This window comes from Phasianus colchicus, chromosome 8, assembly GCF_987193195.1.
Source record: "Phasianus colchicus chromosome 8, bPhaCol1.hap1.1, whole genome shotgun sequence".
Taxonomy (NCBI): Eukaryota; Metazoa; Chordata; class Aves; order Galliformes; family Phasianidae; genus Phasianus; species Phasianus colchicus.
Genome location: NC_143443.1, coordinates 5,928,387 through 5,950,133, shown reverse-complemented (window position 1 = coordinate 5,950,133; position 21,747 = coordinate 5,928,387). Strand labels below are relative to the sequence as shown.

Here is a 21,747-nt window from a genome sequence, read left to right as displayed (position 1 = left end):
CAACAAGACACGATATTTCATGCTGTGCACTTTGATTGTGGGCAAAATAGACACCTTAAATTGTATGGTAGAATCATAGATCTCCACTTGGGAGATTAAAAAAACCAAATTGGTCAGCTTCTGCTTTGTGTAGCTTAAGTAACAAAAGGGTTAGCTACGTTCCGTCAGAAGGAACGAGGAGAATGTCAATTCTATTCTGACTTCATCTAAATTGCTTAAACCCAGGATTATAACAGGATGGTCTGCTTTTTTTTTTTATCTTGCTGGATGTATTTATTGGTTAACTAATGGCTGTATGCAGCTTAGGGCTGGGGAGGACGAACTTCAATTTTTATATCTATCTATCTATCTATATTTTTTTTAATTAATTATTTTTTTAAAGAGCATTATTTATCTGGAAAGTTATCTCTAGTGGCTCAATCAGAATACTTCAGTACTGAGCTGCTTTGTTTTAAAAGTGGAAGTAATTTTCTATCGTTTGCATTGCTTTGCAGTGTTCACCCAAACAGGAGCGGTATAATTATTTGCAGTAAAACTTATACCATGTTTTGTCTTGCGCTCATGCATGTAATTTTTTTTCCCCCCTCTTCTTTCAGCCTTAATACAGATATTGGCAGCTGCTGAGTCTGGACGTGATATTGTTTATTTTACCTTTGGAGATGTGGAGCTGATGCGAGATATTTACAGTATGCATACTTTTCTCTGTGAGAAGAACCAAACTGTTGGTGAGCATAAACCTTTTCATGCATGCAGACTACTGTATACCTGGAAATAATCCAGTAAGAATTATTGTCATCAAGTCCTGAGCCCAAGCAAATGGTCTTAGTTTATTGGCACCTGATTTCAGAGTGAGGAGCTCTTCTGACACAGGGTCAACTCAACAATGTTAATTGAGGATCCTAGAATAACTTAAGAATTCTCCAGAATTTGGAAAATACAGATGTTGTAGATGTAAGACTTGCAAAAGTTTTTTAATGCAAATTTAAAGGCTTAAAAAAAAAAGTCTGCTTATACATTCTTGGTATATAGATTGGAGTTATAGTGCTTTTGGCTTGATTTTTATAAGCAAAAATAATAGTCAAATCTGTTATCCAGCTGCAGTACGATGAAAGCAGTGTATCCACTGCCCCCACTGTAATTTTAGAGTCTTTATTATCTGGGACAAAAGTAGGAAGCTTGGTAAATGGCAGTACATTTGTAAGTGGTACGTATAGAAATCAGTGTTCGGATAGCTGAGCAGAAAGAGGAGGGAGTCTGCCCTGTGTTATGAAGAAACTTGGAAACAGTAGTGTGTCCCTTGTGCAGTTGTCTACTTCCTCTTTCACTGCTCATTTAGAGATACCACTTGGCACTGTTCCAGGCATTTCTAGTCTTCAGTTGCAGCTATACATTGTTTATAGCATGATTTAATTCTTCTTTAAACATGGTCTTTGTTTTCATTTTCAAGGGGATGTTTATAGGCTGCTACTCAGATACTACAATGAAGAATGCAGAACCTGTTCTACTTCAGGACCAGAAGTGAAGCTGTACTCTTTCATATATAACACCATTGAGTCCTATGCAGATTCTACAGATGACGATGAAGAAAAAGGGTTGTGCTTTGAAGATTAAGATAAATGTGTTGAATCAGAATATTGTTCGACTCCTCCCACTCGTATATTGTTTGAGTTGCTGAGTGGAAAGTATGAATTGGATACCTTAATATCTATTGATTGCATTGGTAGTTATCAAACATCCAAAAATCTAACTTTGAGAGACAAGATATCTTGTTTGGTGGCTTCGTACATGAAAACCTTGTTCATGTGTGTACAGAGGGGATTTCTGTGATAAATCTGGTTTGCATTACACCTTGTTTAGCAGGAGATTTTGTAAACACTTGTATTTCAATCATGATATTGCTGAAAGATTTCAGAAGATTTCTCTGTATCTCGACTTCTTGCTAAGCATAGTGCTGGAGTACGTGGAGCCATATAACCCCCAGAATGATTTTAGAGAGAAACATTGTAATTACTGTTCTTATTGAAAGTTGTAACAATTTGATTACCTCCTTAAGACTGCCTCAGTACTTCTGTTATTCTTATCAAAATTTTCATACATTTAGTTTAAAATGTCCTGGCTTTAATATACTTTGTAATAAATGGCTAAATGTGAAGATTCTGGAGGAGCCATAATGCATTTCAGAACTGCATTATCTTGGTCAAATTAGAAAAAGTTATCATGAAGAAGCAGATAGAGTCTGAAGAACAGATGGGTGGGAAAATGAGGTATGTGATCAGAGTTAGAAGCAGAAGGAAGCATTCATATATTAAACTTCTAAAACCATCTTGTTGGTGCTATCTGTTACAATACTGAACAAGGTCATAAGCATATTAGGATACATGAAGTTCCTCAAGGATCACTGTTGTTGACAACTTCATTTGAATTAAGGTCTGCTGTAATTTTGTTGATATTCTCATATCAGTTCTCTGTTATTGCAGTATGTGAGCATTAGATCCCTGTGGGAAAACAAATGGAAACCACTTGTGTATCAGTGGGAGGAAAGCCCAGGCTACAGATAAGAACGTAAGGTTTTGTGAGGAATTTGCACCTATGTTGTCTTAGGTGTGGGAATAGTAACATTGGAGAGAGGTAAAGATCTGTAAAAACTGTTTTTAGTGTCTCTGTGAATACCAAATGATTGTTTCCGTAGTATGTTAACATTTTACACAAATCTACAGATAAATAGGTGAAAAAACTTCCTAGGTCTACATACAGGGCCGATTCAATGAAATGTTTTCTGTTAGTAATTAAACCCAATTTAAGTTTAGGCCAACATTGCTAAATTTAACCTCTTCTGTTTCAGATCTGCCTGGTCTGTCATGGCTGCTCTCTGAGCAATACAAGTAACAACAGCAGGAAATGTAGCAAGCTATGGCTGTAGTATCAGCAAATCCTTTCGGCTGGTGTCTGGTAGAACATCTCCAAGCCTGAAACGTGACCTACTAATTAAATAGTGGAAGCTGTTGGTAGTCTAGCAGTAAAGCACCCACTGCTTGAGCTGCTCTAGTGGAAGAGCAGTATCAGATTGTTTGGGTCACTTACAAATGACTTCAGAGTGCTACAGCATTGCATCAGTGCTGCAGTGGGCTGCTAGGAAGTGTTGCTTCAAATGTGACACACAGCAGCTCGGCTGATTTTGTCCTATTATTCCTGCCAGCTATGGTTTTCTTCACACGCATCTGTGTCAAGGAGAAGGTTTACAATAGAATTTCAGGCCCCTCTTGGTGTTTGCTTGTATCCTCTAACTTTGCAGAAATCTTTTCTCCTGCTTGTGTTTTTATGTTGGCTGAGATTCTGGCAATGACAGAACTTCTAGATGCAGTGCTGATGACAAATGGACCCGATCGATTAAGGGCCGTGAGGCAAAATTGGTGCTGCCTGCCACATCTTCACTGTACTACTCAGGATTTCCTATAGAAAAGGTGAACAGGATTTGTTCCAACCAACGGGAAGAAAATACAGCAAAAAGTTTTAGGTGGCCAGGTGTGACTTCTCCTTTATCATAAATACATGCATCTTTATCAGTGCTGTATGTATTTCTGTTGTGAGGGGAAATGATACTTCCGTAAGTGAAAAATGTACCAAATAAGATGGCATAAAATTTTAGTTTGGCTCTAGAATCAGAGAAAATAAATATTTAGTTTTGGAAAGATTCTCTGAAGTTCATATAGTAGTGTATTCACATACGCTTTTGGAGTGTCAACTATTTCTAGGCAGTTCCTAGTTCTGTCAGCTTTATTTTCACTGATACTGGAGACCTTTCAACCAGGGGAAAGAGCAGCTTCTGAGATTGCTCTTAAGGATATGTTTTCCATACACTTTTTCCTATGAAATATGACTACGTGGACAGGAGAAAAAGAAAACTTGTTTTCTGTTTAATGTCATCTGAGTAAGAATGATCTATCCCGTGTTCTGCCTTTGTCCCTGAACTCATAAAGAACTGTAAGAACTCTTGGAATGTGTCTTCAATTGCAGGCAGGCTGGAGATTACATTTTTCTTGGTTTGTTTTGTTTTTCTGGACGATGAAAAGCCAAGAGCTGAAGAGTTACCAGTGGTGTTAGATTGCCATGGCTTTGGAATTCAGTAAGTGTTGAAGTGCCCAGAGTGCTGCATGGGGAAGGAGGAATTTTGAATGAGCCCAACACGTACTCTGCACCTCACTTTTTCTATCCAACTACCACTCTCCATTTGTAACCTACCTGAAATTTTTTCTTTAGCTAGAGATGTGTTTTGGTGCTCTGTTGGACATAGCATGGAGCAGAAGGCCCGATGCTCTTTGCAACCTAGCAAGCTTCATATTCACATTTCTAGAAACCTGGAAACCTATTTATGGAGTATTGTTCTTTTTTATTATTATTATTATTATTATTACTTTAAGGATGTTTGTTACATGTTTTCAGATAAAAATAAACTTCCTACCAAAACTATTGTTTTATACTTGTTTTAGCAGCTAAACTGAATGCTTAGTATCAAACAACAGGCAGTCATTTAGATTGCAGTGTTGCCTCCTAGTAAAGTTTGGTGTCAGAGTGCTGCTGTTTGTTCTACAGCTCTGGCACCTAAACTCCTCGGTTATGAGGTGTTCTTCTGAGTACCCATTTCTGTATATATTAATTTATAAATTGATGAACTGTTCCTGACATTCTTCTAAAGTACAGTTTATGCATCATTATATTATATTGATTTTTCTGGATCTGTATGCTAATGTTTACATGACTTTTGTAGGAATACAATTAAAAAATTGATTGAAGCAGTGTGGTCTGCTTTGTGTTCCAATATACTTTCCAGGACTGAGAAATTCCAGTACATGTGAGTGTACATGGCCCAACCCCATAGGAGTTGTACTATTGACTGCCAGTGCTGCAATAGTAGTAAATCTAATAATTCTCTCAACATAATATCATAATTTGTTCATACTGTGTAATACTGTTGCAGTTGATTCATTGTGCTTAGTAATTAAAAAAGGAAGGAACTATTGCAAATTTGGATTAGTCTTAAGAGAGCCTGATGGCAGATGAAACATCAGCCCCTGACAGCAGCTCCCCAATTAGAGAGACTCCCTTGGTGACCACTCATTCCTGTAGTTGCACCTTTTTGCAGTTGCTCCCTATTTTCTGGCTTATTTATACTTCTTTTTACCTTCTAAGAGTAAGTGCCATACCCAAAGTCACTGTGCATTAGCTAAGTTAAAGAATAAATTCATCCCGTGGGTTTACTGAAGGAAACTCTGGGACAGGTGGAATTGTAGCTCTTACGCTCACATTTCAGTTTTCAGTAGCGAAGAAAATGGAAAGGCTGATCCTCAAGCACTGCTTGCTTATTCCTGGTTTTAGATTTAATCTTTCTTGTGCGAATGGTCAGAATAACCAGTTGCCTCATGGTGATACCAAGTGTTGGACAGCCTGGAGATGGCAGCTCTGGTAGCATGACGACTGTGTGGAAAAGGGTTGATGTGTGTTATAAGCTGTAAGGATGGGGAGCCAGGAGAAGTAGTATGTTTTTGACAAGAATAAAAGCATCCAGAAAGCCATGGAAATAGCAAGATGCTGCAGTCATCTCAAGATTTTTAACTAAAAATTGAGTGTTTATGATCTTGTTTTGTGCTAACAGTGTTTCACGTTCGTTTATCATTGCTTAAGTGAGTCTGACCTGGGAACCACGTAGGAGGTATCTGTCACTGATAGCTCCATTACAACAATACCATCAATTTCTGCTTAACTGAGCTGTCAAGCTGGGGTTAGATTGCCTGGTTCTGGCAAGTAGCACTCAGAATGCTGTTAAAGGAAGCTCTAGTATGTTCTAAGCCTTCCTGAGAATACTGTGGTACAGTGCTGTGAGGCTTATGGATGTACAGGAGACACAGACACCACCCTGTGTGTGCTGAGTGAGATATACACTGCAGCAGCTTAAAGAAGCTGACACAAACTGCTGACAGTGCAGGTTGCTAATGCATGGTAGAGATGCTGCATTATCTTTGCCATCTGACTTTGCTGGCTGACTGCTGTCCACATATTTCTGCATTTACAGTCAACTCTGTTTCAGATCAAACGGATTGCATGTGGAATGCTTCCCGTACCTAACTTGCCTTAAACAAAAGCTGCCTAATCCTGGGCTGCTAGTTGTTTTGGTAAGTGAACAAGTGATATCAAAAATGGGAGACACGATTCATATTTTCCTCTTCAGTATCTAAGAACCATTTTGGTATTCCAAGTTTTCAGGGTAATGGAAGAAAATAAGGGGTTTCTTCACCAGGTGTGAAATGGTAAAAGTGTGTATGGTTATGTAAACATTATTCAAAAGCTCTAATTCAAGCAAAAAAAAGCTGAAGTTTAGTTCAGGAGACAGATGAGAAATGGCAAACTGTTTCCTTTATTGTCTCCTTACATAGTTGCTGTTTTATTGTCTGAATTTAGCTAAGGATTAATGGTATTAATAGCATTTATGTCTAGAAGTATGGTTGCAAAATGATTTTCATGTAAAGTTCACACTGAGAATAACATCAGAAGTGCATGTGAAATAAAAGCTCTCTGAATCATGGCTATGTATGCTTTGCCATGGCTGTGGAGGATCTGAGAACTTCTCAGGCTGGAGAAGGAGAACTGTTAAGTAAGGCACTGTGCCAGGTCCATTTAGAAGTTCAGTGGGGAAACAAGTCTAAGCACCTAGCATGGTCATAATGTTGCAACTTCGAAATTGAGAGTAAGAAGTAAGTGGAAAAAATTCTCCAGGCTACCTTGTTACATCAGTTGGCGGCAGGTTTTGTTGTTTTGTTTTTTGTGTGTGTGTGTGTGTCTGTGTAGCTGGAACACCAGAAAATAGGTTTCTGATGAAATATTCCCATTCCCTTGCATGTCTTCAGTACTAACAGTGTTCTGTTAATAAGTCAGAGTAGCTTCCATCCTCCTCTCTATAATCTTCATCATCCGGGCGAGAGAGGAATTGTCTATGTATAGGGAATGCAGGATGTTCCCTCTAGCATGCATTGGCTTTGCAGTACTAACAATTGAAATGCAATATAAAGTTCTTCCCCTGTTGCAGGGATTTTGCCTGCTCAGCTGAGAAAGGAAATCCATTTGTTGAATCAGTCTGGAATGCTGTTTTCCAATCAGGTGTACCTGCAAAGGAACACTGGGCAAGTTGATTATCTTGAACTATGACTTAACGTGGGTTATCACTAAAGAGAATTAAACTTTGTTTACTTCCTTTGGAAGCAAAGGAAGCTAAATCCAATCTATTAATTTTGAGGAGCATCCACTTAAGGTTTAGATGTACTTTTCCTAATCTACTTTAGAGATGCATCAGAAAAACCTTCCTGTGCATCTTTCTTAGTAAGGGGTTCACTTCTGTTTTGACGCACGCTGTGTCTTCGGCTGGAAGCTGATGGAAAGTGCTGAATGTGTTAATTTCTTCCACTCTGCAGAACAACCAGATACAATAAAGATATTGTATAAGTCAGTGCTCAGCCATGGCAAGAAGTACATTTTGCTAAGATCTGAAAATTTACGTTTTCGAAATTGAAGGATAGGAAAACTGCTTTGAAAAGCTCAATTTCATTACTGAATAATGACAAGATTTTTTTTTAACATACTGAGAATTGATTGGATCTGAACCAAAATGTCATAGAAATAAATTAATAGTAAGTGCTTCACATTCTTTGTGTCATGGATAAGGTCCTAAAAAATAGTATTTTCAAATCCAGAGCTAACTCTATCTTCAAAATGCCAGCGTTATAAAGTAATTATTCTGTTGGAGTTCCAAGTCATTACTTACCTGTTGCCTGAGGAATTTTATAGTAGAACAGTATTAATAAGATGTCAGAAGTACAGATTTCATAACTTAATCTTTGTGGTAAACAAAAATCTTATATTTTCATTCATAATTACTTGACTTGCTGCGAATGTGGGCCAGGAATTAAGGGATGTTATGTGAAAAATCGGAACTTTGAGTTTTGAGGAGAAAGAAAGATCAGTGTGTGCTGAGAAAGCCTTGAAAACGCCATAACTTTGAGAAAAGGAGGTTTCTAATTCTTTCATGCTGTAAATTTCTGCTTAGTGGCATTTAGACTTTATTGACAAGGGGGAATGATTTTAAGTTGAGGGAGGGAAGATTGAGGTTGGATGTCAGGGGGAAGTTCTTTACTATGAGAGTGGTGAGGTGCTGGAACAGCTGCCAGAGAGGCTGTGGATGCCCCGTCCATCCCTGGAGGTGTTCAAGGCCAGGTTGGATGGGGCCCTGGGCAGCCTGGGCTGGTATGAAATGGGGAGGTTGGTGGCCCTGCATGTGGCAGGGGTTTGGAGCTTCATGATCCTTGAGGTCCCTTCCAACCCTGGCCATTCTGTGATTCTGTGATTGTTGATAATGACAATTCCCTGTGTTTTTGTGCTGAAAAAAATCAGCTACTGATTGATTGGGTTCACCACTTTCGTTTCACCACCTCCACACTCACAAAAAAATAACAGCCAAATCCAGTAGATTAAATTTAATAACACAACAAATTTGAACCTTGTTTTTGCTATCTGAAGTTCAACCTTTTGATGACAGGCAATCATGAGGACTGGATTTGTTTTTAAAATGAAAATTAAGTACACAGTCAGCCAAAAGACAGGTAACTTGATGATTGTTTAAGCTTTTTGAAGTCTTAAAATTGTTTATCCATAATTGGCGTGTGAGATCTGGAAACAATAAGATGAACTTGCACCTTCTGTGTCACAGTTTGGGGCAGTTCTATGACTGACAACAGGAACCTCCTTTGCCTACAAGGATAGATTTTGGCTCTGATAATTTGAAAGGCTTCAAGGCTAATCAAATTCTTGCTTGCTCTAAACAAACATTCCCCTCTTTTTCCCTCAAATCTTGATTACATGTAACCTTCAGATAGCCTCAAAATGTCAATAAATTACTTCTAGATTGCCTTCTATTACAGTCCAGTAAAGGCTCCATGTAAAGCTGTACGCATGAAAAATGGTAAGTCAGCCAAAATATGGCCAAATAATTCATGTATATGCTTAAATGAACAGGATAAGGCTTTGCTTTTCTGAAAATTTGTGACAATGATCCAATAGATTTATGACTTAAAAAGTTAAATCCAATATCAAATTCTGATATCTTGTAATACTCACGCAGTGCTTCACTGCAAGGTGCGCACTGAGGTTATGGATTGCAATGAGCACATCCTGTGTGTTGAAAAAATGAAGGTAGATGTTCTCTGTTGCCCTATTACATCTCCAAGACTGAGACAAAAATGGAAGAAGTAAGTAGCACCCCAAGTATCATGATGTTGTACCTAGCAGCTTGTATCTTAAAACATTGCCTAAAATGAATATTCCTGGGCTGGCAAAATTGTCTAAGGAGGGCTGGGTGGAAACATGAGGCAGAAGGTGCTCAGGGACTTGTGTCAGGGACAGTCACCTGCTCAGTCAGAGTTGATGAGATTTAGGCAGTGCCCATTTCGTACAAAGGTAAAATTCACAAATGCCAGAATACTAGACCTCAGGGGTGAAACCCACGTGTGCTTTGGCCTGTGTTTGAGTACATGTTAATTCCTTGTGAGAGTCTTTGCTTACAGAAAGTGATTTCTTTATATCCTTGCACTCTGGTCCGATGGCCTCATTGCCACTCTCCTCCTCGGCAGCGTCTCGCCAATGATCTCAGCAGTGGCCTGCAAGGTTCACCCTGTCTGCACGAGGAATCGTAACTCAGCCTCCGCTCGCTCCTCCAAGCCTGTACCGCATGCAGAGCACTGGCTGTGACGGTATGCACCAGCTATTCTTAGCAGCTTTGGACTACGGAGTGAACTCCTTGCTTCAAACTCATTTACATAAGGCTTGGCTAATTAGAGTCCACAAATTGACTTACATTCCTCACTGTTCAGAGTGAGATCTTTCACCTGCTACAATGTGCAGCAGTGGCAACGAGTGAGGATCATGATTTGCTAGCTTGATTGAGTAAGAGATGACAGGTAGGATTTATTTCTCACTTTGCAAACATCTTTAGAGAGTCTTCAATTTTTTTTTTTCCTTTAATTGGCTTCAGTGACAGCTTTCCACAGGCACCGTGCAAATCCAGCAGAATGGGTGCGATGCCAGAAAGCTCTGCTGTTTCTCACTGCAGTGTCTGGAATTGCCTGTGACTGCTATAGCAATAGGAGAGATACAAATCCAAACCTAACATCACTGTGATCACAAAACTCATCTCACTGTGGACTCAGAGTCATATAGACTCACTGTTTCACTCAGAGGGTGGTGAGGCACTGTTCACAGGTTGCCCAAGGAGGCTGTGGATGCCCCACTCCTGTATGCATTCAAGGCCAGGCTGGATGTGGCTCTGGGCAGCCTGGTCTGCTGGTTGGTGACCCTGCACATAGCAGGGGTTGGAACTGGATGAGCACTGTGGGCCTTTTCAACCCAGGCCATTCTATGATTCTACCTTTCACTGAATGGTTTTCTCCTTCATGCAGTGTCCTGTGCATTGATGGTGGGATTATGATTTATCAGACTTTCACACAGCTCAAAATGCTTTAAAATAGAGCTGCAGCAGTACTGTTTTCACGCTAGTGAAACTCTAAAAGCATCCATTGCTTGCTGCTCTGATGAGAAGACTAGAGATATTAAAACAGTTATTGTGTTGTACCCAGAGCACCACATGTACTCCATGTTAATGAATACGATTCAATGAGCTCAGCATCAATGGATGAAGAATTGGTAAAACAGGAGGATTCTCATAGTGAAAGCAAAATCTGCAAAGAATTCAGAGCAAAAGGAGAATAGTTAGTGCTGAGTTAATAAAACAAGCATAAAAAATGGCATGCTTTGGGCAAGCTTTGGCTGCTGTTTATTTTCCTACAACGTCACCATTATTTTCATAAAAGTTGGAGTTGTGAAACATGACCAGTAAGCTCACCTTGATGACTGAGATGCTCAAGCTATTTCTTACCCTACTGGAGAACAAATTGACAGCAAAATACAGGCAACAAAGATTAAAAGTACAAAGCCATTGCAGCTATGAACCAGAATCACTCTGATGGTGCCTAGCTGTTTCCAGCACTACGCATGTTTCCAAATGGCCACCATTTAGGAAAACAGGAAATGATTGTTACACACTGCATGTGGTAGACACCTATTCTTTAACCCTCGGATATTTTACATTAACACTTGTCTTAAAAGTCCCCTAAGCTTCAGGCAGCAGGGCTGAAGGGGGCAGGAGCTGCAGGAGGAAAGCGTTAGAAAGAAATTACCAAGTTTTAAGTGTACAACAAGTTTGGAGAGCAGCTTCAAAGGATCCCATCGAGAAAACAGACACGGTGCCAGAACAAAAATAAACAGAAAAGGCTGTTTAGTTATTGCTGTATTACTCGGTAGGGATAGTGCATCTAAGAGAACTCTAGCTTTGAGGCACAACATGGTGTTGATTAGTGCAAATAAACCTCTTCAAGAGTCACCTTTCAGCAATTACAATCAGATGCTGCCACTGTAGCTTCAAAAGCTTCATTAGCAATCCTTACACCCAGGGAAAACTGCGAATCTCAGACGCCCCAGAAGTTTTAACTGACGGAGAACTATCTTGCCTCCTGTGTAAGATAATTACACATTCCCTCATCAGGATAAAGAGCATTAAAAATCAAAATAGATCCTCCTGAAGAAAACACTGCCAGTGGTATAGACTAAGAGAAAAGGATAATTTTCCTGCCATGTATGATGATGTCAGCTACCCTGAAGTTTTATTTTCTCCTAAAGGAATGATATTAAAAAAATTCAGTGTATTTTAGACGTAGGTAGAAGGAAGCTATTGAGAAAAAAGATTTCTATTTTTGTTAAGATTCTCTTATGAAACACCAGAAAATATTAAAACAATTTTCTAGCAGTTTTCTCATAATCCATTGTTAAAATAGAAAAAAACTTTTTTTTTTTTTTTTTTTTTTTTTTTTTCTAATTCTTTCAGGGTTAAGCAGTTAGTACCACTTCACTGACTGTTAACATACCAAATGCTGGCAGGGCATTTTGCATTTCACAAAAATCTGAAATCCAATTAAATTGCTACTGAGTTTCATTTGCAGCTATTCTCTAGCTTGTCTCTTGCTGATGGATCTTTGGCCAAAGCCCACCTGGAGTCCTGCAGTGTGATTCTACTTAGGAATATGCCTGGTGACTGAAGTGACTTGAAAACAACCTGTTGACCACAATCAGTTGAGAAGCAGTCTTCTACTTATCTGGGCTTTCTGATAAAACATTCTATTCTTCTCAGGTACTGTTTCCTACACAGAAAGAAATTTCAGAATAGAGAATAATTGAAAACCAGGTAAATGCTATCCATATAAAACTACATGTAAGAATGTCTGTAGACCAAATAAGTGTGAAGTTGTTAGCATTAGTTTCTGTTGTGAAATTGGTATATACTCCAATCATACTTGAAGGAACTCTGGAGATCATCCAGGGCAGCCTCCTGCTCAAGGCTGGGTTAACACTGAAGTCAGACCAGGACTTTGTCCAGTAAGGTTTTGAAACTCCAACTATGGCAAATCGACTATGTTGCTGTTTATTTAACCTTGAGTGAAAAGTATTTTACTTCCATCTGGACTGAACCATCCCCATTTCAGAGCCTCTCACCCTCCTGGCAGGCACTATGGTCTTCTTTATATATTGCTCCCAGTTATCCCACTTGCAGAAGGAAGAGCAGTCATTATTTTCCTGAAGCTGCTGGCTGTGCTTCTGTTAGCACAGCCTGGCATGCTTTTGACTGTCCTCACTGTCAGGCTGTGGCTGACTCATGCTTAGCCTACACAATACAAGAAGCAGCACCAAGTTAGAGGTGATTTTAGTGCCCCTCAGATACTCAGCAGCCCATATTTATTTTGGGAAGTCAGGGATATTACAGAAGTTCATGGCATTCAAAGCCAAGGTTTCTGCAAGCAAATGGAATGCAAATCACCAACGTGAAACTCACCACGTGAACTTAGCTGCTGAAGGTGTCATAGATAATTAATATGCTTCTCCTGTGTAGGACAGGGGAGGGAGAGAAGCTTGATAAATGGTACCACATGACAGAAAGAGAACATATAAGAGACTGGGAGAAAGCACTGAAGTGAATGGAAATCTGCCACTGATGCATCAGAGTTGTGGTTTCACTTGTTGACTTTGTAATAGTAAGCAAAATGTTCTGAATCTGGCTGTGCACCTGCTAAGATAAGAAGCAGGGAAGGGTAGTCCTAGATGGTGGAACCCACTTGAGCCAACTTGAGCAAGCATCATAGAATATTCACTGTCTCTACTGTTAGGCTCGAAGTGAGTCCATGTTTTACCATTTCACAATCGTCGTGCTTTAAGAGATGGTACTTTAGATGTGAATCTGTCAGCCTTTGGTTTTAGACTTAAGTTGTAATAAACACATTAGGAAATAAAGTAAAATGGAGTTTCTGTGCTTGGCTGAAGAGAACTTCTGATAAGTGTTGTCTCTAGTGAAATCACCGGTAACAATGAAGAGTTGCCAAAAATACATAAATAAATATATCTATCTCAGGAGGGGGAGCTCTTAATGAGATTGTCCTTCTCTGAGTAATCCTGTATCCAGACCACCTCCTATGAGATTACCCTTTGAAGGAACAAACCTACTGAGAAGTCATGCTGTGTTATTGAGAGAGTAGTGTGAAGCAATTAACCTCAGGAACCTCGGTGCTGATTGCAAGTAGCTGCTGGTCTGGCAAGGAAACCAATGTACCAAACCAAGCAAGGACAGAGGCAAGGCATTACAGTCACACGATGCTAGACAGTAATAAAAACAAGTCAAATCGTGCTCCTCACTGTTTAAGAGAAGTGAAGGGCAACACACTCAATTTTCAAGAACAAACTGGTTCTAGTTCTGTTAAAATGTGTTTTGGTTTGGTGGTTCTAGTTCTGTTAATTCCTGCCTGAGTTAAGACGTGAGACAAATAAACAAGAAAGCATGTCAGATTAAAGCTGACATACTACAGAAAATAAGGATAAATATAAAAACAACCCACGGCATGTCTTTCAACACAACAGAAAATTTCCCATCTGACTTCCATTTCAGGGGTACTATCACAGTTATCCTGTATCACATATTTTATCTAGCACAGAATTTCCTCCACATATAACATGAATTCTTTTGATATAGAGCTGGCATGAGAATGACCCTAAGCAAGCTGTCAAACACGGCTCTGTGTCTGCTCTGAACTGCAGGTTTTCTAAGCTTTCATTCCACCAATGGGCTTTCATCCCAGACAATTTGAAAGTGTGACAGTTCAGGAGGAAGCAAGGATGGGTATGTGTCTTCCTTCAGGGGTAAGTAAAAGGGAGGGATGAGCAAACAAATGGACATGTAAATGGGTGAGTACAGCTAGAACTGTGAATGGAAATTTTAAGAATTAAAACCGGAACCGTACAAAAATAGCAGGCAACTGTGCACTGCAATGGTATTCAAAGTCACCTTCGACATGTGGCTGTCTGCAAGTACCTGCCTGGCACACGTCACTTCACAGGGCTGATGAGCCCCCCTTTTGCAGCTCGGCAGCCCCTTTTCTGCCAGCCCCATCCCTGTAAGGTGCTTTTCTGGGCAAGCTATTCCCAGTACGTTGTATCGTGAAACGCATTAACCGTCGGTGTTAAGTATTCACACATTCACTCTGCAGTATTAATCAACAATTACGTTGTGTCTGACCTACAGCAGACTACAATGGACTGGCATTAATAACTTCACAGAAGCGTAGGGGTTGGAAGGGATCTCTAGAAGTCACCGAGTCCAACACCCCTGCTAACGCTGGCTGCACAGGTAGGTGTGCAGGTGGGCCTTTGATGTCTGCAAAGCAGGAGACTTCACCAGCTGTCTGGGCAGCCTGTTCCAGTGCTCTGTCACTCTCACTGTAAAGGAGCTCTTCCTCGTGTTTGTGTGGAGCTTCCTGTGCTGCAGTTTGTGCCCATTAGCCCCTGTTCTATTGCTGCGTGCCACTGATTGGCTTTGGCTCCCCTCTCAGCATTCTCTTCCCCAGACTGATGGGACCCAGCTCTCTCAGCCTTTCCTTGTAGGGGAGGTGCTCCAGGCCCTGCTTTTTCTTGCTGGATTCTCTGCAGAAGTTTTTTGCCTTTTTGAACCGAGGAGCTCAGAATTCATGGATATCCAGGAAAGAGGAAGACTGGAAAAATAGAAATAAACATACTGGTAGCAGACAAACACTTAAAACTATTGTCTTGCACTTTATATTTGGCCACATAACCTGGGGCAATTAAAAAAAAAACCCTTAAGTGCCCTTAAGTGCCTCTAGGCACTCAGTCAAGGCGTTCTGCTTCTGGACCTTCCTCATCCTCCCTGCGGATGGCACACAGATGCCCTTGGGGCACTCCCCATCTCCCTTAGGAAGCTTCCAGCCGCCCTCACAGGCGCTGCTGGAACAGCCCGCACTGCAGTCCTTCCTCACTCCAGCGTCCAGAGCCGCCCAGCCCAGCGCCGAGTTACTGACAGCTCAGCCACCCCGCACGGCTCCGACCCTCCCAAAATGGCGCCGGGGTCGCGCGCCGCCGAGGTACGGCGGGGCGGGGGGCGTGGCCTGGGCGCGGCGGCCGCTCCGGTGTGTACGGCGCCGTGACCTCAGCGCGCGCACCGGCCGTCGCGCCGCGCCTCACGTGACGCAGGTAACGGTCCGGCGCCCGCCGCTCCCTCAGTGCGGCCCCAGGGCTGGCGGCGCAGGGCGGGGGTGAGGCTCGTAGGGCGGGCCGGGCGCGAGGGTTGGCGGGGGGCTCGGGCCGGGCCGTGAGCGCGGCCTGCCCGCGGGGCGCTGAGCGGCGGCCGCCGGGCCGAGGCGGGTGGTTGGACCGCGGCCCCGCGGCGGCCCCTCCGTGAGGGTTCGCTGTGAGGACGGGGCTGTGCACGGCGGGTCTGTCCGTGCGGGCGGGGCAGGCGGGATGGAAGGGAGCCGCCGCCCGCCGTCCGGCCTCGTTGGCAGGCTGGGCTCTCGAGGCGCTCCTGGCCCTGAAGCACGTCGCCTTGCTGCCGGCCCTTTTTCTGAGGGAAGGGGCGGTTCTGTGCCGGGTAGGTCCGTTGCCTGGAGGTGCCCCAAGGCTCGCCCTGCACTAAGCGTGCGGCCTGCTGGTGTCTCGCAGTCCTGCTTGGTTGGGCAGTTGTGCATCTTTGTGTAGAGTGGCAGCGTACTTGCCCCTGTGTTCGCAGTGATCCGCTGCAAGCTTTTGAGCATGCTTCATTGTTTATTTTCGTTTTTTTCCACTGCCGGCCTTGTTCTATTAGAAGTCTTTTATCCACAGAAGAGCTCCCAGAGCGAGTTGTGTGCAGCATATAGGAGAAAATGAACACAGTAGTGGATGAATGAGCATTTTTGTGTAATTGGGACAGGTCCTAAGGAACATCTGTTGGCACTGGTGTCAGGACTTCTCAGGTCCAAGGAGACGCAGGACTAGTGTTGGCAGTACCAGGAGAACACTGATTCATGTGCCACTGCCTTCTTTGTTTAATGTAATTTGGAAGAAAGCAGAACAAAACAAATGCTTTATTGCTGGAAGTGTCTTGTGTTTGTTTGGTACCCTCTAGAAACCTGACTGGAACAGTCCATGAGGCTGTCCGTGACCTTACATCATGGCTTCAGAGTGCCAAGGTGAAAGCTGGCTTGCATCCTGACACACGCACAATACTGCGGAACTGCACTGGAGAAATTCTCACCTGTTTACAGTTTTCATTTACTTTCACCATTCTAAAGGTGCTTTGGTGCATTAAATATCATGTCCTTCTTTATTTGGTTCATTGCCTCTTTCTTATTTATGACCTGTGGTAGCGATTTAATTAATATCTTCCTTTAGGTTGTTTCTTGCTCAGCTTGATTCCCTGCCGATCACTGTTTCCATTTCAGAGTTGATTTAGGAAACACAGCAGAGTGGAGCAATCCTAACAGCTTCTGCATGCTGTCCTGTATGCTGATTTTTAACTGACAGTCTCGAGGCTGTGTAGGCCAGGATGGTCGATGAACATGTTGGGGGTCTCTGATTTGCTTGGAATAATATCTGTGATAATTGTTTTATTCACCTGTGACTTTCATACCTCCAGAGAAATTATGTATTGCATATCTGTCTTTGTAGATTCTATATTAATAGTTAAAATAGTGAAATTCAAATTGGAGTTGGAGGAAATGACTGGTACCAATAATAAACTTTGTTTCGATTATGTAATGCTGTATGCAGAATTGGCATCCATTTTCAAATCTCCCTTATAAACTATTTTGCTGAGTGCTAGAAGGCAGATGCACACATCTCCAGGCAGGCATTTTAGCAAGAAGTAATGTGGAATTACATGTACTTAAGAAATTTGTCACTGTACACATACGATGAACTGTAATACAATGAGAATGTTCATTTCATTCCTTTTTATCTCAACGAGGTACTTTAAACGAGAGCAGGTAACCCTCTTGAAACAATCTTCCACCCCCTGAGGGGTGGATTCAGTAGAGGGTGAAATTCACATGGAGTAAGGTGTGCAGTAATAATTTCAGGCAGGATGGGCGCAGATAGAAAATCCTGCTGATATCTTAATTCTTACTGTTGTAACACATGAAATCTTATTTAGTTCTATGAAATTATGTTACATATCTATGGTGCCTTAGGAAAGAATTTTGTGTAGGGACAGTTTATTTTTAACTCCGTTGTCCCATTTGTTCTGAGCTTTTGCAGGACTTAATCAGCTTCCAGCCTAGTGCTAGGAGTGCTTATCTTCCTGCAATTGCCCAGGAGCTATTATCATGAGCAAGGTGTTGAGACAGGAGCAAGTCAGTGTCATAACAAGCTTTGAATCTGGGAAATGGGAAGTGGCAAGTGAATATGTCAATATGAAGACTTAACTCATTGTTAGTAGTATATAATTATTTTGTTAGTATCATTGCATGTGGCATAATACATATATATTTTTTTTCAGCCACGGTGCTTGTGGTTGAAACTGTTCCTTGAACCTACCCCTGTTTGGTTCTGTGAGAGGTCACATCCTTCCTCAGCTGATTGACTGCAGTTACAGTTGCCAGGAGCTCCAGCAAAGTCAATGATTAGCAGTCTTGTTGATTCCCAGGGACCCTGGGCTCAGGGGCACACGGTGCAAATGGAGTTGTGATTGCTTTTGCTTTGGAAACCAGGGTGCTGTTACCAGTTACAGAACCTGGGGCATGAGCTGCTCAGTGTGGGGAATAGACGTCAGCAGCACTTCCATGGCTGTAAGTGTAGCTCTACAGACGATCATGGAGTGGCCTCTCTCCTGTCAGTGACTTCATGCCTACATGTGGACTTCGTTAAAGAAACATCCAGCCAAAAACTTAACTTTTCAATGTGAGACTGAATGTGTCTGTAATTCATTTGCTGTTATTTTTTTTTAAATTAGATTTGTTTTTGTCTTATTAATAGACTTGGATCTTCTGTTTAATAAACAAACATGAATCATATGAAGTTGTTTGCAGCTACGGTGAAGTGGCATGGCATTAAAACTCTGCGAAAGCCAGACATAGCCAGAAGGGTGTTTTTCCATGGCCAACGCTATGTTTCATCAGGAACATCAGAGCCGTTCCTGAGTGGAAGTAATTCAAATTATGTGGAGGAAATGTATTATGCATGGCTTGAAAACCCTCAAAGTGTACATAAGGTGAGTAAAAAAGTGAACTGTAAATGATACTATTAGGTTGAGTAGAATCGATCTTTTTTTTTTTTTGGACTTCTTATAAGGCAAGTTAAAACCAGAAAAAAAGTCTTGTATGAAATGAAAAATGTGAAACTAATTTCCCACATATTGATCTATGATGTGATATTGCAGCAAAACAAAAGTATAGAGGAGCCATGAGCTCAGTGACCTGAGATGAAAGAATGAGAAGTCCATTTTAGAAATAGTGAGCTACTCAGAAACTTTCAGCATTTTTCCATGTAAAGGTTGTTAGAGCAGATTGTGAAGTAAGTGATCAGATCTTGAGAAAGATCAAAGAAATAAAATAACTTTAATTTTTTAGCTCATCATAGTAAGTTTGTATCAGATGATACAGTAGCTTATGTTGATGTTGTTGCATTTAAACTGTCAAAAGATGAATGTATGTTCTTTCAGGTAACTGTGCGAGTCATAACCTTATAAAAAAAAAATTCAAGGAAAGCCTTTTTAAGTATCTTGGAAAGAACTTATTCCATTGTCTCTCTCTAGGCTGCAGATACTTGGTTTTTTTTGTTTTTCTTTAGACTGTTGCTGATATCCCATCTTATGGGCAAAATACATGGACTTACTCTTTAATAAGCTTTCTGCTGACAAGGAAGGCTTTCTTACGATGATACATGTATATTATTAACTTAAGAAGCAAATGGGAAGTTAGATAAATTCTAAGGCAAATGACTAATTTTCTACAGAAGCAGTATGAAGCGTTTTACCGAATTGGTTGTGCGTTCCCTTATTCTTGAGGCACATACATCAAAATATCACTTAGAACTTGATGCTGTAGGTCTGAAAATTCATCTAGGAATGTGCAGGATGGATAATGTGTAAGTGATGCATGTTGAGAGGAAGAAAAGCGACCGAAATAAGCAGTTCTGGAATTGTTTTTTTTTTTTTTTCTGAATCTTGAGTATGATCTTGTGTTGGAAGATGAAAAACAGAGTAATGAGTCGTAAGACTGAATGTTGTTCCAATAGCAGCCGGGTGCCTTTTGTCTTGTTCCTTAACTTGCAGCTGAAGAGACCTTCTCCAGGGGTGGCTCCTCCTCTCATGCCATTTCTCTTTGATTCGTCGTCTTGTCGCTGCCGGTTACATCAAAACCAGTGTAGAGCAAGGCAGCGTGTTGTGTGAATCTATTGAGTGTAACGTATGAGGCCTTCATCTGGTATTGGTGGTATAGTTTGTTATCAGCCCTTTCATTGTGAGCAAGCTGTGCGTATGAACTCATCCCTCAGTGCTACGTGTGGTGGTGTCTTTATATAGATATGTATTTAAGTTGCATCAACTCCTAGCAACCTTCTTTCACTGGGAGGAACGACCTTTCTCCTTCAGACCCTTTACAGCGCGGCCAATCGTAGTGCCGAGCCCGGGCACTCGCCGTCACCTACCGGAGTGCCGGGAGCTGTCCGTGGTGCTGAACGGTCTCGGCCGCCGTGTCCCCGCAGCGCGGGAGCCTCTCTGAACCCACCGCCCTCGTAGCGGAGCAGTAATGAACTGAATGAACTATGAGTATAAAACTAAATGATTGACAGAATTACTTTACAAACCTTCACTCTTAAATAATTGTGGTTTTTTTATGTTTTTTTTTTTTTTTTTTCAGTTGAGGGAAGAGATTAATGCTGTTATCACACATAGTTTTTAAATTTTAATCAGTGAATTTCATTTTTGATTTCTTGTAAACTGCCTTTATTGACAGAAATTGTTTAGATGAGCCTTTGAAGAAAACAAAATGCTGAGAACTTCAGTCACTTTGTTTTCTTAAAAATAAGGAAAATATATGCCATAGTTGTATGTGTATCTGAATTCTGAGTATCATCTTGTGTTTTTCATCTTCCAACACAGTAATGAGTCTTAAGACTGAATGTTGTTCTGATAGCAGCCGGGTGCCAGGCCTTTTGTCTTGTTCCTTAACTTGTAGCTGAAGAGACCTTCTCCAGGGGTGGCTCAGTTTCAGTTGTATGTAAGGTGAATTTCTGATTTTGTTGTTCTGTTATAGAAAATGGTGATTTCATTATTTATCCATTATATCCTGCGTTGTTCAGAGACACAACTTGTGTTAGGCTTTTAAATGTTACATTCGCCTTCCTTTTTTTTCCTCATGGGTAGTTCTGTCTTATTGACAGAGATATTTCTCCTTTATAATGAGCTGAAAAAGGTTTTCTTTTTTTTTTCCCTTGGCTTTTAAGATCACATTATTTACTTTTACTTAGAAACTCCAGTTAGTCAAGGCTCTTCAAGTTATTTCCCCCTCATTGATTAGGTATGTCTTGCTATGTATGTTTATTTGAAAGCGTATTTAAAACATTTTTAATCCTAAGAATGCCTCCTTTCTTTATATACCATGCATATGTATTTGCTAATATATATTTATTTCATAGGAGCTTCTATTCGTTGTGCAAATCAATTCCTGATGGTTTCCTGCTCTTCCTTGTCTTCTGAATTTTCCTGTCCTTAAAGTAGCCAAAACAACAATCAGAGTAAAATAACGTGGGCTTTGAGAAAGGCATCATTATTTCTGCTTGAATTGTGGTGTCAGAGCCATAGATCATAAAGCAGAAGCTTGACAAGGCTCAGTTATAACTATCACAAGATTAATTACAAATTGCATGGTTGGATATTGAGTACATAATGTCTTTCATATTATCCTGTATGCAGCTGCTTTACCTTGAGCATGTAATCACTTTTTTTGTTGTGCGTACTTGAAAAAAGTGTGGTTTTCTTCCTCTGTTTGTTTTTTATGTAGTGATGCTCAGTGTGTGTCTTTCTAAGGATTTACTCTCTTTAGTGCAGTTGATAAATATTATGTCACTAGGGGAAAAAATAAACATTTTTTCAAGGTAACAGATGTTTTAGTTGTTGAAGTGTAATGCTGTTTATTATATGAGTAAGATATTGCCACTTAATCACTTGAATTGTATGGCGTTAATTGAGAAATTAAAATAGTGGTTAACTGCAGTAGGGATTTGCTGTCAGAAAAAAGGCAGAAGAATGTATCATGTATCATTTCTGTGCCACTTTAGATTTTTTTT

The 21,747-nt window shown here is 40.9% G+C and overlaps 2 protein-coding genes across 12 annotated transcripts in view; both read left to right on the top strand.

Annotated features, from left to right (window-relative positions):
* PARG (poly(ADP-ribose) glycohydrolase) overlaps positions 1 to 4,790 on the top strand; it is a 60,550-nt gene extending 55,760 nt beyond the window's left edge. For all 3 annotated transcript variants that reach the window (XM_031602479.2, XM_031602478.2, XM_090144777.1), the window contains 2 exons: positions 597 to 725; positions 1,448 to 4,790. In XM_031602479.2, coding sequence (XP_031458339.2) covers positions 597 to 725; positions 1,448 to 1,611 — 293 coding nt within the window. In that variant the 3' untranslated portion in view covers positions 1,612 to 4,790. The remainder of the gene's footprint in view (positions 1 to 596; positions 726 to 1,447) is intronic.
* Positions 4,791 to 14,122: 9,332 nt separating this feature from the next.
* Positions 14,123 to 21,747, top strand: part of OGDHL (oxoglutarate dehydrogenase L) — a 55,219-nt gene continuing 47,594 nt past the window's right edge. For 3 of the 9 annotated variants that reach the window (XM_090144776.1, XM_090144775.1, XM_090144767.1), the window contains exons 1-2: positions 15,560 to 15,678; positions 18,436 to 18,670. In XM_090144776.1, the coding sequence (XP_090000902.1) occupies positions 18,464 to 18,670 (207 nt within the window). In that variant the 5' untranslated portion in view covers positions 15,560 to 15,678; positions 18,436 to 18,463. Of the gene's footprint in view, positions 15,741 to 15,840; positions 16,076 to 16,588; positions 16,755 to 18,435; positions 18,671 to 21,747 lie in introns of those variants that run through there. The other 6 variants (XM_090144768.1, XM_090144773.1, XM_090144769.1 and 3 more) reach the window with 6 other exon arrangements.